The sequence below is a fragment of the Lutra lutra genome, chromosome X (assembly GCF_902655055.1).
Source record: "Lutra lutra chromosome X, mLutLut1.2, whole genome shotgun sequence".
In the NCBI taxonomy this organism is placed as follows: domain Eukaryota; kingdom Metazoa; phylum Chordata; class Mammalia; order Carnivora; family Mustelidae; genus Lutra; species Lutra lutra.
The window spans coordinates 56,836,610-56,851,656 of NC_062296.1; the positions used below are offsets into that span (position 1 = coordinate 56,836,610).

The window sequence follows — 15,047 nt, forward strand, 5'->3', positions numbered from 1 at the left end:
TGTTTGATAATCTGGCATCACAAAAATATCTTAACCTGGTCTTAACTACAGGAGTGGCCCCCAAGGCAAGGCAGACAGCAGAGTGACACATGGGTTTGGTTTACACATTTATTATAGAAATCCCCTTCCAGTGTGGGTAGTGTCTTGGGCCCAGATCCATTGGTAGAAAAAGAAAAGTTTAACACCAGGTAAAGGAGGTCAGGGGACCCCTAGCTCCAGAAAGTCACGGATAGGTATCATAGAAAACACAGCTTGTGTAGATTTGTTTAAAAAGTGGTGGATGGAAAGAAAGCCAAGGAAGACGTGACGCAGCCTGTGGCCAGACGTCACCTGAGGATTTTCCTGGCATCGAGCCGATGCCAGGCTCCACCACCGCAGCATCCCAGGACACAACACACCCGGCGGCTCTGCCCTTTGGCCCTCTTGCAGGGCTGGCTTCCTGACCAGGATAGATAGGGCAGAGGCTGGGCCATCTCAGCCTGTGGGCAGAGGCAGCGGGCACAGACAGGCAGATAAGGACTGGGGCTCCCTTGGGCACACCTGGGAGTAGGAAAATGAACCCAAACCCCCTAGTCAGACTTCAGTCCTTCTGAATGTGGGCAGAGAGCCCACCTCCCCAAGAACTGCCCTGGTGGGGGGGATGGCAGGGAGTTCTGTTCACACCAGTCTCCTGGCTGCCCCAAACAGGGCCCTGAGACCCTATATTGTCCGGGTTTTGGTGGCGGGGAGAGGTTCCTAAATGGAACAGGCTGGGCATGGGGATAGGAATGAACCCAACCAGGACGAGATCACAGTTTCCCTTTTATAAAAGGTCTAGTGTTGGGGGAAGACAGTGAATACCTAAATCACAAGTGTAAACAGAAACAGAGGAAGGGGCCTGGAGCCCCCATTACACCATCCCCTCTTTTTTCAGCTGGCTGAGGGCCCCAGTTCCCAGCACAGCATAAGAGGGGAAGCAGGGAGTCAGACACCTTCATGGGTCCACAAGGAGCCAGGGGCCTTGGAAGATCAGGTCGGCACCCCCCCAGGACTGAGCAATCACACCCCGGGGTTCAGCGAGGTCAGCCGTGTGTTCCCCAGACTAAAGTCATGCCTGGGACAACAAGGGGTCAGACCAGTGTCCCCGGGGTCTGGGGGTCAGAGCTGGAGGACTGCTCCCCCTCTAGCGTCAGGTCACTTAAACGAGAGCTCAGCTCCGAGGGGTACAGGAAGTCCGCGTAGTATCTTTAGAAGGGGTAGCAGGAATCCGGACAGGGTGCCAAGACAGAGAAAAGAGGGAAAGACGGACAAGACACAGAAAGAGAGGAAAAGAGGCTCGTTAAAGAGGTGGAGGCAGGCACAGGACAGCACCTTTAGGCTCACAAGCATGGGGGCATGGCAAAAGGAAGAAGAAAGAGGCGAGGGGCCTGGGAGGCCCTTCCTCCCAGCACCCTGCTTTCAAGGCTCATTTTCAGCAGACATGCACTGTTTTGTTCAAATATCAGAATTCTTCTACAGCTTGGTAGACAGCTGCTGCTGCTTCCAGGGCCCAAGACACCCCTCCACCAAGACCCCGTGGATTCATGCAGGTCAGGCAGGGCCCAGGACCCTGAGGCGAGGCTGCGGCTAGTTCTCTCGCGGTCGGAGTCACTAACTCCTGTGACTGGCTGCTCCCCAGCCTGGATGCCTTTGCCATCTGCCTCCAGAGACCCCTACCCATCAGTAAAAGCCCCCCCCATACCTGCCGGAGACAGGGGGTGCCGTGAAACTCCTCGAGTGCGGGAGCGGCGCCTGGCTGGGGGCCCCATACAGCGCCTGGCCCACCTCATAGCAGCGGGCATGGAGGAAGGGCGGGTGCTGCGGGCCCACGTGGGGCAGCACAGGCCGGCGCGGGGGCCCGGCAGCCAGTCCCGAGTTGCGGATGTACCAGTCCCGCAGCCCCTCCAGGGCGAGGTTCTTATGGCCGCTGCGCTCACCGGCCGGGGGGACACGGGTGGGGGGGGGCATCCACAGCAGAGGGCTTGGATGCACCTCGGGCCCCTCGGCGGCCTCCAGGGATAGGCCACAGGGCTTGGTGCGGGTGGCACGGGAGTGGGGGTCCTTGCTGCGGAGGAGGGGGCTGCTGCCGTCAGCTGTGTACACAGGTGGTGGGCCCGGGAGCACGGCGAGGAGCCCATCCCGGCGGGAGAGGGGTCCTTGGACCTCAGCTGCAGGCAGCAGCTCCCCCCAGCCTGCCCCACCACCAGCACTGCGGGGCAGGCCCCGGTCCAGGGAATAGTCCAAGAGGAAGTCCCCGCACACAGGTGGGAGCCGGGGAACCCCACGCGAGGCAGGGGCAGCTGAGCTGGGCCGGGCAGCCCGGGGAGGGTCTGGGGGGCCAGCTGTGCGGGAGGAGAAGGCAGGGGTTGGTTGTGGGCGCTCATACAGCACCTCGCTGCTCTTGCAGACCGGGGGGCCAGCGGCAGGGGGAGCCAGGGGCGCAGGCGGGGAGCCAGCTCCCCCACCGGCTGCCCGGTCCACAAGCAGGGCCTCAGAGCTGTTGCTTCGACGGGTGCGGGCTGCGAAGAGGGAGGCACGGTCGGAGGCAGGGTCTGCCCGGGGGAAGCCCATCTGGGAGTCCTGGCTGCCGGACCACTGGCGAGAATGGAGGCCTTCGGGTCTGGGGACACAGAGGTGGGGGTGATGAGAGTATGACTGATTGGAAATCTCAGGCGCAGTGCCTGGCCCGCTGTGCCCCACCTCTTCCTGAGCTTCCGCTTGCGCATCTCTGAAGGAGGCCCAGGATCAGAGACCTCGTGTACAAACGGGTCAGGTGGGGGCATGTAAAGGGCAGTGGAGGTTCTGCCCACGCTGGGGGGCAGAGGGACGGAAGACATATGGGGGGGTGTTAGCGCTAAGGGAGATGTAAGCGTGTGCAGGGCTGGAGGGGGAAAACTGACAGAGGAAGGCCAGCAGAGGGCTCTTCCCAACACGTGGGACCCCCTGCCCTGCGAGGTTGTGTCTCCCAACCTCCGAGCTCCTGGCCCCTCGGCCCCTTCGAAGTGGGATCCTAATCCCTGGGCCTGGGATCCAACTCCTGAACTCTCTGCCCTCCCCCACCCCCCTTGTGTCTGAGCCACCCTGAACTATCAGCCCCACAGCCACGGTTCACAGGATGCGAGTGCCATAGGATAGGGACTTCGTTCTACTCACAGCCTGGAAAAGCAGGTGCTTAGCAAGAATTTAAAAAGTAGGAGGGTGCAGTGATTAAATGCATGGACTCTATAGAGTCAAACCAGCCTGGGTTTGAACACCAGGTCTTCTGTTTACTACCAAGTCACTTAACCTCTCTGTGCCTCAGGCTCCTCATCCATAGGTTGGGAATAACAACAGCATCTACCTAGCCGAGACCTTATGGCAATGACCAGAGTCATACCTCGCAGAGCACGGATTCCCAGCAGGTATTAGGTGCTCAGTGCATGTGAACCAGAACTTACTATGCCCACAGTGTCCTTCAGATGCAGATATCATACCCATCTCACAGATGAGGAGCCAAGATTCAGAGAAAGGAAGTGACTTCTTCCAAATATACCTTTCAAAGCCCAGCCTCTCACATCCCACACCCTTTACTAATGCCCCCCTCGTCAGATTGAACAGTTACTTCTTCCGGTCCTCAAGCCCACCCTCAGAGTCCCCTTACTTGCAGAGCTGGGGGCCAGCGCCCCGGGTGAGGACAGGGGTAGCAGGCACGCTTCGCCCCTCAAAACTGGAGGCACTCCTGGGCAGCGAGCGTGTGGGGCTGAGCAGAAAGACAGGCCCAGGTGGGGGTCCAGGTTAGACACCATAACCACCAGCAAGCAGTCCTGCCCGCCCAGGCTCAGGATCCCCCTCCTGGCTCCCGGGGAAGGGAAGGGGTTCACCCTCACCTGGTGGGGCTGGCCACAGAGTTCCGCCGGCTCTTCAGATCCCCATAAAGATCTGACGGGGGTGGCTTCCATGGGGTTCGCCGCTCAGGGCTGCCCCCAGATACGGCCCGCAGCTGGTCCCAGGCCTTGGGTGGTGAGGGGCGCTCGGCCAGGGGGAAGCAGCCACGGGGCTCCTCTGGGAAGAAGGTGGAAAGTGGGGGAGAAGTCAAAGAGAGGGGGCCTGATGGGCTGTGGGCAGGGGCAGGGGGAGTGAAGCAGGGAGCAGCAGAAGGAAAGGCGGGAGCTAAAGCACGAGGCTGGAACTGGGGATGAGGAGCTGGGCAGTGTGAAGCAAGAAAGATGGGGGCCCCACGTGAGGACGGGGCATGGCTCAGGAGGGGTTAAAGAGAGAGTGGAGGGGCTAAGCATCAAAGCAAGGGTGGGTGTGGGAGCCAGAGGTCCTCACCATTATCATGGCTGGCCCCAGACTCCGAGAGGGAGCTGCTCTCCGAGTGCAGGATTCCATCCTCTACAGGCGAGAAGGGGAGACCCAGGCCCATCAAGGCAAGGCCTAGGTGCAGTCCCCTTACACCCCCGGATGGTCTCCTCCCCGGCCCGTTCCTTCCCAAGAACCCACCTTTACCTGAATCCAAGACCACCTGAGGCTTGGCTCCTGGTTTTCTTGGTGCCATCTGGTCAAGTTCCCAGCAGCCCCACCCTCGCTGTAGAGCCCATTTATCTCAACTCCTCTTGCGGGCTGGGTCCCTTCAGCTCCACCTGGCTCCCACTTTTCACTGGCCATCCACCCCTCCCTGCCACGTTGCTCGGCCAATGCCCACACTTGGGCATTGACAGGGCCGGCTCACCTTGGCTGAGCTGGGCGAGGCGTGTGCCCAGGCATACTCCCTGGGTGGTGATGAGCGCCCCCGGGGCCGGGGCCAGGGCTAGGGGCTGCGGAAGGGGGAGCCCCGGGAGGCCAAGGCGGGCCCGGAGGTCCCCCAGCTGTTCTTCCAGCTCATGCAGCCTCCGCAGCGCATCTGCCTGCACCTGGCGCCGGCGGCGGCGCTGCTCAATGCTCAGCTCAGGGGCCAAGGCCAGGCGGCGGGCAGCGGCTGCGATCTGCTGCTGCACGGACACCTCCCGCTCCAGGGCCTCGAGAGCCAGCTCCTGCGGGTGGGCAAGAGGGTGGGACAGGACCCAGTGTCAGTGTCAGAGGGAGCCAAGGCCCGGGCCCAAGTGTGGGCAGAGCCAGCCAGCGCAGGGGCGGGGCCTGTTCTGGGGTGGAGCTCATTTCTCCAGCAGGCAGGGCCGTCTTGGGGAGGGACTAGACAGATTCAGCTTCCAGGGAATGAGAGGCTCGCGACCACAAGGCCCAGCCTCCTCCCTCAGAACCAGAACCCACCTTCTTCAAGCCACTCCCTTCTCACCTTAGCCTCTCCTTCCCCTGGTTGCAACCCCGAGGCGGCAATCTGTACCTGTCCCACCCTCATCCTGCCCCCCAGGCCCGTCTGTTCACCTCAGCAGGGCACAAGGAGTGGTGTGCTGGGTTGGGGTGCGATGCAGGGTAGGCGCGGGCTGCAGGGGGCCGCCGGCGGACCAGCTGGGGCCGCTCCCCAGGTTCCAACGGGCACTCGGGGGGCAGCTGGCCGGTCAGCTCCTGGAGGGGTAGGGGTCAGAGACTACCAAGGGTTAGCTGGGGAATGGGGCACAGCAGGAATGACTACAGAAGCTACAGAAGTCCTACTAGGATCTCAGTAATGTTCAGCACCCCATGCCTGTTGCTTCTCCTCCTCCCTCCCAGTTTGCCACCCAATAGGGGTGCTGTGGACTCTCAGCCCCTTGGTGGCCCAAATCCCTGGGGCAGTGGGCATGGGAGGTCGGGAGACCTGCTCTGGAATCTGGAACTTCTTATCTTTCATAAAGGCCACACGTCTATATACTGCATATGACGTCACGCTCCCCTCAGGGCCTGGGGCTGTATGCTGTGAACTGCGTTATGGGTTCTGGCCAACTGCGTAGCTGTTCACACCAAGAGGGATAAATCAAAACGGTAACTCACCCCTTGTCAGTTCAAGCCAGGTTGTACTGCCAGATTTTGGAAATGACTATTGTTTAGAAGGGTTTGGGGATTTCAAATTGCTGATAGGGAATTGAGGGCCTGCTCCACCATATTTTACTGACTCTAACACATCAAAGTTGAGCTTTGAGGAGCTAGAGAGTGAAAGGGAATCTACCGCCCAGGCAGGTGGCTCGGCACTTGGCACTCCAACCTGCCTGCCTAGGGCCTCCAGGTCCTCACCGCACCCCACCACCAGACACTTTGGGCCCGGCCCTCACCGCCTCCTGCAGACACACTTTGCGGAGCTCCTGAAGTTTCAGGCTCAGGGCCTCCTGCAGGGCCCGCTGCCGGTCAAGCAGCCCCCGCAAACGCTCTGACTTCACCTGGGGGGCAGCCTCTCCAAACAGGGCAGCTGGACAAAAAGGGAGCAAAGTTCCAGGCAAAGATCAGCCAGGGCATCCTGGCACAGCTGTGCGGCCAAGGACCAACCCTTTCAAAGTAGGCAGGCGGTGACTCAGAGGTGGGGGCAGAGGCAGAGAAGGGGAACCAGCCACCCACCTGAGGCATTGAAGGTGGGTGAGCTGATCAGCTGACCTTTGACTTCCATCCTGGTGCTGTCGAGAGGCCGTGGCTGATGGCTGGACAAGGCCTGGCAGTGACGCACAGGAGCTGTTAAGGAAGTGCATCCCACCTTTCCCCCAACCCCTGCCCCTGCCCAACGCCCCGCACCCCAGCTGGGAGTAAGGGGAACCCTGACCCTGCCCGCCTGATCAACCTGCCCTCTCAGAATCCGTATCCGTGTCTGGCCCCACTGGGCCCTGGTACCTTGGTCCCCTTCCCATTGAATGGACGCACAGCACGTGGGGAGCTAGGTGGACTTACGACGCCTCCTCAGAGGCCCATGGGCCGCAGTCAGGAGTCCTGCCTAGGGAGGGAGAATGAACTGTACAGATTCAACCAACTCTAACAACGGTGGGCACTGATAAAGCACCTGGGTCCTGGAACAGTCACCTTCCCTGCCACACCCAATCTTCCAACCACCCTTTGATGGCAGTTCTGTGATCACTGCCCCCAGTTCTGAGGCGAGGACTCTAAGGCACAGAGGGGTAAATAACGTGCCCACTGGCTAAGGATGCGGCCCAGGCCCACCCCTTGGGCCTGACCCTCCTTGGCTGGAGTTGCTCCAAGCCCATCAATTCCTCATAAGCTCCCAGCCCAGCAGGCCTCAGGGTCTTTGCCCAGGCTGTGGCTGCTATCTGGAACACTCTTGCCATGTCTCACCCCTCCGGCCCCATGGGGGCAAGCTTACACACTGCGGGGCTTGCATGTCACTTCCAGAGTTGGGCCCCTGCCCAGGTCCCCTCAAAACTGCTGTCCAACAAGAGACTGTGCTTCCCTTGCATGTTCACAAGGACAAGAAACATACCTGTCCTGTTTTCACCGTATCTCTGGCACTCAGAACACTCCTGAGCCAGCAGTGAGCACTCAATGAATGGCTGTCACGTAAGTGAGAGAATGCCAAGGGACCTGAGATACGGATCTATACCAGATCTGTGGGTCTCTCCTCATCCGGACTCCATCCTGCGGCCCCGGTGCCACAGGGAGAGTGTTCACTTAGCCCCGTGACCCCTCCAGTCCCTCTGCCCACCCCAGTCAGTTCTAGTCCTGTACTGGCAGAAGGGAGTCAGAAGGGAGTCACCCTGCTGGGACTGTGAGCAGCAAAGTCCACAGCTGCAGATAACAAGCCTCCTGCCTCCTGCTTCCTTCTCTGCCCCCAAACACCCTGGCTGACCACAGAGCCTGCCTTGGCTGGCCGCCAGCCCTGCCCTCATCCCCTCCTCTGGAGTTTGCTCCTTCCCTCCCACATCCTGCTCATTCCCCAGCTGGGGAGCCAGGTGACATCACCTTCCACCACCTGGCCTGACCTCGGGCGGGTGGCAGTAAACTGGGAGGGCCTCATGAGGCCACAGAGGTCCCCTCCCTTCCTCATCCCAGCTTGTCGTGCTGCAGGGGCCAGGTGTGGTGGAGACCAAGGTGGCCAAGGAGGTGAGGGTTCGAGCCCCCTCCCCATCTATCTGCTGTGGAATGCGGCCAAACTGTTAACATGGGGCCACCAGGCCTGCTACTGGCTCCCGGCAAACGGTGGCCCCCTGTCCTCGCTCTCAGGGGCAGGGGTCAGGCCTGAGAGCCTTTCTGCACAGCCAGGCAGCAGCATGTACTCTGAAGCAGCCTGACGTCGCCCGGCATGGCGGGGCTTCCTTGAGGTCCGGGCTCAACCTCTTGGGTCCCTAAGCTCCCAGAGCTCCTTCCTCCCCAGCTCCCAGCTGAGTCTGAGGCACTCTCCCAGGGCTCCACCCCAACAGGAACTTCAACTCCTCCCGGTGGGCCCATTCACCAGGATAGGTCCCACATCCCATGCTGGGCTGCCTTGAGCTTTCCCTCCCTGGGAGCTCACAGCATCCTGGAAGTCAACATGGGGTCTAGACAGGAACCCCGACTCCACCCTGTCAGCCTGACCTCGGGGACATAGCTAGGGCCTGAGTCACGGGGTCACTGGGTAGGCTAGACACAGGGTCAATGCCCCACACCCCCACAGCCAGCTCCCTAACCTCAGCCTCTGCTTGCCTGCCCTCTGCACATTTGCCTTGGGGTCCAGAATTGCCCTGTCCCCACCTAGACAGGAATCGAAGGGGGATCCCAGCAGTCCCCTTCCCTAACTTCCCTCCCCGCAGCCCCTGAGTCCTGTCCCAGGCTGGGCTGCAGCAGGAGAGCTGAGAGGGTACCCCCCACACACACCCAGAGGCGGGCCCAGCAGGTTTTTCAGGTCTGCCCTTCTGACACCACAGCCGAGAAAGAAATTCCTGGCCTGGCCGTAATGACTGTTTACAACCAAGACACCTCACCTGGGTGGCACCCTAACACCTCAGTGGGGACCCCCCATTTCCCTATCTTGCCACTAGTGGGGCAAATACAAACTCCCAGTGTCTGGGACTGCTCCCCACACTGCCCTAGAGCCCCCACCCTGGCCCCCACTCTGGGCGAACAGATCAGGGGCAGGCAGGTGTCGGGAAGCAGTTTCTCAATAGCCCTGTCTGGGCTTCCCCCAGGGCCCCGGGGTTGCAGGAAGGCAGAGGCTACTCCCCAGGGGAGGAAGGGGGAGAGGAAGGAGGGGGGACAGTGGAGAAGGAGGACTCTCGCTTCTCTTCTCCCCCATCCTTTCTCCTCATTCATTTCCGGCAAGGAATCGGCTTCATGCCACAAGAGGAAATTGAACATTTTGGGCTTCACTCCTCTACTCAGGCCCTCCTTCTTCACTGTACTCCTCACACAGACCTGGCTTTCTCCCAGGGGAAGGCTCAGTACACCCTACACCCTTCTCCCCGCCACCCCGCCCCTGGGCCCCCTGTTCCCAGGTGCTCACCAACGCCGGAGAGGTGCTGTGGGGTGGCCTCAGGTACCTCAAAAAAAAGATAGTTGTCTCAATCAGGCCCTGTTCCAGATGGTAGTGGCAGTGAGCGGTGAGCACAGTGGCGGATGCCTAGGCCGCCTCCCACTAGGCAATAGCCCAGCCTACCTGGCCAGGGCCTGGGCCAGCCCATACCTCTTAACCCTTGCCTGCCTGTCACCAGGGCTCAGGACACCCTCAGGGACAATCTCAGGGCCAGGTCCCTTCAGGGTGTTCAGCATGACCAAGAAAAGAGCCCAGATGTCCCCACTCACCCCAGTCACCTAGTAGAGAACAAAGGAAGAAGGGCCAAGGGTCGTGGGAGTGGAGCTGCCTCTAGTGCTACCCAGGAGTCCACATCAGACCCTGCCCACCCAAGGGCATTGTCTGGGAGCTGAGGACGGAGTTCTGGGGACTTGTTAAGCACACAGGTATAAATCGGGTGTGTATCTCTTGGCAGCAAGCATCACGTGCCTAAGGCCCCTACCTTTCCCTTCCAGGGCAAGGCACAGGCGGGAGAAGGTCTTGGGGCAACCGCCACCCTCACTGGGGTAACAGTTTGCCAAACTCAGGACAGAGGAGGCCAGCTTCTCCAAGGAAAGATTGGGGTGTCAAGACCCTACCACCTTCTGCATCTCCAGAAGAAATCATCCCAGCCAACTGACACATCATGCACATTTTCAGCCCTACTGCTCCCTACAAACCTGGGAGGATGACGCAGACCCAGCTCTTCATAGCCAATTCGTAGATGCAGAAGCTGGGGCTCGGAGAGGTGAGGAGGCCTGATTCTGATCACAGATGCATAAGAGCGGGTGGACTCAGAACTTGGGGGGCCGGGTCCTGGGCTGGAGGTGGACAGGGGCTACTCCTGCAAAGGAGGAAAAGTGGGGAGGGGGCTCATGCTTCTTCAGATCCAGGCTGGCTCTGCCCCACCCCTCCCCCTTGAGCATTTCTGGCCAGAAGTCAAGGAAATTGAGGGCTCTGGCCTGCCCCGGCACATACCACACATCCTGTGCTCCATTTGGGACCATCTGCTCTGTGACCTCAGGGCCCAAGCCCAACCCGGGCCCCTGCAGCAGCCCATGCTGTGATGTGAAAGAGCAGAGTGAGGAAAGCTCCCTCCCCACTTGGTAGGGGGGCCAAGCCTGGAGGGGAGCACTGTACCAGCAATGCCCTACACCGTGTATGCAGACACGCAATGCGAGGCCTCCTGCCACCCTGCCCACCTTTCTTCCTGGGAGTGAGATTTCTGGCACGGGACACAAAGGTTCCTTTCATCCGCCCCCTTCCCTCGCCTCCACTGCCTAGGGCTGGTGGAGGCAGCAGCCATGAGGTGGGTGGCTGAGTGTCCATGGGGAGTGTCCCCTCAGCCACGGCCTCTCTCCCGCCTCTTGGGGGACAGCAAGAACGCTGGGAAGAGGGACACTTATGAAACCAGAGCTGAGAGGGCCAAGGGTATCTGGCTGGCAATGCAGACTGAGCACCAAGGTTTAGCTTTCCTCATCTGTAAAATGGGTAAACAGCATTTCCAGGGCCAACAGAGACCAGAATCACTTTGGAAGGCGTTTCAAAGTACAAGGAAACTCACACCACGTCATTAATGTCTGTTAATAACAACAATAATAAACCCGTGTGGAGATGGGCTAGGGCAGGAGTAAGGAGGGGAGAGCAGGTAATTGGGCCTCTTGGGCCAGGCCAACAGGTGGGGCAGAATCACCCACACACATCGTCGTCCTGCAAGATGGCCAACCTCCAGGTCCCACCACAGCCAGGACTTGAGCCCCATGTGGCCTCCTGTAGGGGTAGGAAACCATGGCTCTGGGATTCAACCCTGCTCTACCACTTATGGCTATGTGGCTGCCCAGACAAGTCACTTATCCTCTCTGTGCCTCAATGTCTTCATCTATAAAACAGGGGTGAAGACAACAATATGCACTTCACAGGGCTGTTGTGAGCGTGACATGAATTAAGACACTTAAAGACTGTTTAGGACAGTAACTGGCCCTTGGTAAGTAAGTGCTCAATATATATTGGCCGTCGTAATTACAACATTCCTCCCAATCCAAACTCGGGAATCGTGTGTGTGTGTGTGTGTGTGTGTGTGTGTTTGAGACAGAGCTGGTACCCCCAGCTCCACCCGATAAATTTCAAACAGAGCTGTTTTCCCTCAAATAAACATGTCCAAACTCTTCACTATCCAAAATCAGAAACTAAATGTATGCAGATGCACTGCTGAGACAGAGCTGGTAATACCTCAGCCTCCACAGCCTCCCCACTTATCACCCAGACATTGAACCCTCCCTAAATATCAAACCAGACATATTTGAAACAGAGCTGTTCTCCATCATTATCAGACCTCTAGCTACCCAACATCAAAAATGCAGGAACCAAACCTATTCAGACACATTCTCCAAAAGCTCACTATCCACATACAGGAACTGAATGGATCTGGATACACCTTTGAGATAGAATTGGCGTCCCGTACTCTCTGAGCTTCCCTTACTCACCAGGCAAAATGCAGGAACCAAATATATTCACACAACACAGTCCTCTCTTACTGTTCCAACTCCTGCCACTAGAGTTCAAGGAAATGAATCAATTTGAATATATCTTTTAGTTGGAGCCATTATCCCTCATCATCTGAACCCTCCCCACTATGTAAAATGCAAAAACAAACAAACAAAAAAACCTCTTCAGATAACTTGGTACCTTTCACTGTCTGGATTATCCGAGTGCTCCCTCTCAGAAGTCAGGTGCTAGACAGACGCTGGAACAATGAACGCTTGTGTTGTTATTAGTAGGTTTGGACAGGGGTGCCTGGGTGGCTTAGTTGGTTAAGCGTTTGACTCTTGATCTCAGCTCAGGTTTTGATCTCAGGGTCATGAGTTCAAGCCTCACATTGGGCTCAAAAAATAGGTTTGGATAAGTGTTTCAGATAAATGAGAGGGGTCTAGTATCTCATTATTCAAGCTGTTACAACTCTCTATGACAAATGCAGGAACAAAACACAATTGAATAACACGTTACCTTCTTGCTATCCAAATTCTCCCTGCCTGTCCTCAGAATCAAGGAGATTCAGTGAAAGAAACTTGTATTGCTCTAGCTGTTATTGTCAATACAGGATAGGACTAATTCTAACACCCAGCGACACACATGCCCCCAACACACACACACACACACACACACACAGATGGGATGGACTTAGCACCGAAATTTGTATTGCTTACAGCAGAGAAAGGGGGATAGAACCCCTCTAACCCCCATCCCACCCCCATCAAGCCCTGAAGCCTCTGGCCTGGAATGGATTTTTTCAGGCCAGGAAAGCAGAGATCATGCACACCCAGGATCAGGACTAGCAGATGGGGGTTAACATGACACGGAAGAGTCACACATACTCCTGAGTCTCCCACCCCTGCATGTTTGCTCACCACACCCCCCACCTTGACATAGGGCAGCCCCCAACCTAGCCAGGCTGGAAACATGATCCAGACCTCACAGACTCCCAGAGAGTCACTGAATAATTTAGGATGTTCTTTCACACTTGGGTAGGGTGGGGGGACATAGGAACAGTTACATGCCCTCCTGGGGCAGGGAGACAAATGCAAGCTGTGTGTGAGATCACTGGGTGAGGGTGAAGGGCATCACATATGAAAACCCCCTTAGCCACACAGGGCCAAGGCTGTTTGCTCTTGCTCATACTAAGAGAAGCATTTGGGATGAACTTGCAATCATGGAAATAGGAGAACCTCTAAGTTCAGGGGCAGGGTATAACAGGACCCTAGTTCTTCTGGGCTGAGAGGAGATGGAAAGTGGGTGTTAGGAAGAGGGAGATCTGAATAGGGTGGAGGGGCGTGGTGAGGGGTAGAACAAGGGCCTGGAGTTGGGAGGGGATGAAGGAAGAGAACAGGAAGGAGTGTAGGGGTCAAGACAGAATCAGAGTCATCATAGGATGGAGGTCAGGAGGCAGGACAGAGAAGGAGCCAAGACACTGGCCAGGGGATGGGATAGAGTGAGGTTGTGGACAAGGGTCAGAGGAAAACGTAGGGGGCAGCAAGGAACAAAAGAGCAGGGGAGGGTCAGTATAGAATGGTAGTCAGAAGACATGATGGGGGACAGGCCAAGATGGTGGTCAAGGAAGGGGAGAGGGGAAAAGGCCGGTTCAGAATGGAGGTAAGGAACAGGAAAAGACTGGGACAGAATAAGGAGAGGAATGAGGACAGTGATAGGACAAGAGAAGAGAGGGGAAAACAGCACAGGGGGGGCAGGGACAGGGCAGGAAACAGAGAGACTGTCTAAAGGGGGTGGGCCAGGAGGGAGATGGGGAGTCAGGAGGGGACCAGGAGGATAGCACAGGGTGGGGAGAAAGTTTAGAAATCAGAGATCAGGAATCCAGACAGACCTGGATCAGATTGCGGTTAGGGGGACAGGACATGACTGGAAGGGGATCAGGGGCTGGACAAGAGTTTAGGGAACAGACAGGTCAAGCATCAGGCCAGAAACTGGAATGATCAGGACAAGGCAAGATGAGCTTCAGAGATGAAGCAGGGGCAGGCCAAGGATCCCGAGAACAGAACTGGGTGGGGTTTGGGGTCAGGGCTGGGTTTAAGGGAACAAAACAGGGATTGAGGATCACACCAGGCCAGAATATGGTTAGGTTGGGGGTGAGATCGGAGGTCCTGGGGCCAAGACTGGCCAGAGCTCGAGGTTAAAAAAAGATGTAGTCAGGTCAGGTCGGGGTCTGGAGTGAGACCACAGGGTCAGAGGTCGCGGGTGCGCGCGCAAGTACATCCCCTGTTGGCGTTACCGAGCCCTCACCCCGCCCTGTCTCCTCCCTTCTTCTCCAAGCGGGCGTTACTCACCGAGATCCGCGTCCCGCGACGTAGGCGGGGTCGCTGCAGGCCAGGAGGGGTGGTGGGCGCGCCCCTCCCTCGCCGCCCCCCCCCCCGCTCGTCCTGGCCTCGCGCTTACTCCCCCTTCCGCGCCCTGCCCGTGGGCCGCGTTCGGCCGCGCGACTGTTAGCCGTGGGGGCCAGACGGGGGGCGCGGGGAGAGGGGGAGAGGCGCGCCGGCTCGGCCGCGGGCGGTGGACCCCGGCCCCCCCGACCCTCACCTCGGGTCCGTCCCTTCCCGGCGGCACGGACACAGCCGCCGCTGAGCGCGAGCCTGGGGGAGGTGGGGGGACGGGGGGCGGGGCGCGAGACCACAGCAGCGGCGGAGACCTAGTGCGCAGGCGCCAGTTTGGGTCTTCGATTTTCCTGCCCTCGGACTGCTAGGAGCGAACCAGCTGGGAGCGCGTGCGCACACTCTTTCTCGAGGGGTGGTGGAGCGCTCTCCTACGGAGGCCACGCCCCCTCCGCGATCAGACTGGCGCCCCTCACTCCAAGTCACCCACCAACGGACCCCCAAGCAATACCCCAAACTGTCTTCTATCAGCGACCACCACACCTCTAAACTCTCCTCTAAACTTGTGTGTCTCCAAACCACCCTCCATCATCCCCCCCAACTGCATCCCCAAACTATGATCCACTGATCCCAAGCAGTACCCCCAATCCAACCTCCGTGGACTCCCGAACTGTAGGAATAAACTACCCTTCACTACCCCCCAACCCGTTCCCCTAAATCATCTGCAATCAGCCTTGAAACCATTAACCTCCAAAGAGCACTTCCAAGTCACTCTCCCG

General features: G+C 58.4%; 1 protein-coding gene across 12 annotated transcripts; it reads right to left on the bottom strand.

The window, feature by feature from the left end:
• Window positions 1-97: 97 nt before the first annotated feature.
• CCDC120 (coiled-coil domain containing 120) lies at window positions 98-14,559 on the bottom strand. Of its 12 annotated transcripts, XM_047715565.1 has the most exons (15): window positions 14,227-14,559; window positions 10,370-10,452; window positions 10,072-10,235; window positions 9,344-9,412; window positions 7,349-7,418; window positions 6,702-6,847; window positions 6,481-6,571; window positions 6,201-6,334; window positions 5,380-5,520; window positions 4,730-5,030; window positions 4,330-4,392; window positions 3,885-4,059; window positions 3,659-3,757; window positions 1,721-2,638; window positions 98-1,224 (listed from the first exon to the last, which is right to left on the bottom strand). In XM_047715565.1, the coding sequence occupies exons 6-15, from the start codon at window positions 6,762-6,764 to the stop codon at window positions 1,110-1,112; spliced, it is 2,100 nt and encodes a 699-aa protein (XP_047571521.1). In that variant the 5' UTR covers window positions 6,765-6,847; window positions 7,349-7,418; window positions 9,344-9,412; window positions 10,072-10,235; window positions 10,370-10,452; window positions 14,227-14,559; the 3' UTR covers window positions 98-1,109. The 12 variants fall into 12 exon arrangements, with proteins under 12 accessions (XP_047571521.1, XP_047571524.1, XP_047571520.1 ...); XM_047715568.1 differs by lacking the exon at window positions 7,349-7,418 and having other exon boundaries at window positions 9,344-9,380; XM_047715564.1 differs by lacking the exon at window positions 7,349-7,418.
• Window positions 14,560-15,047: the final 488 nt, after the last annotated feature.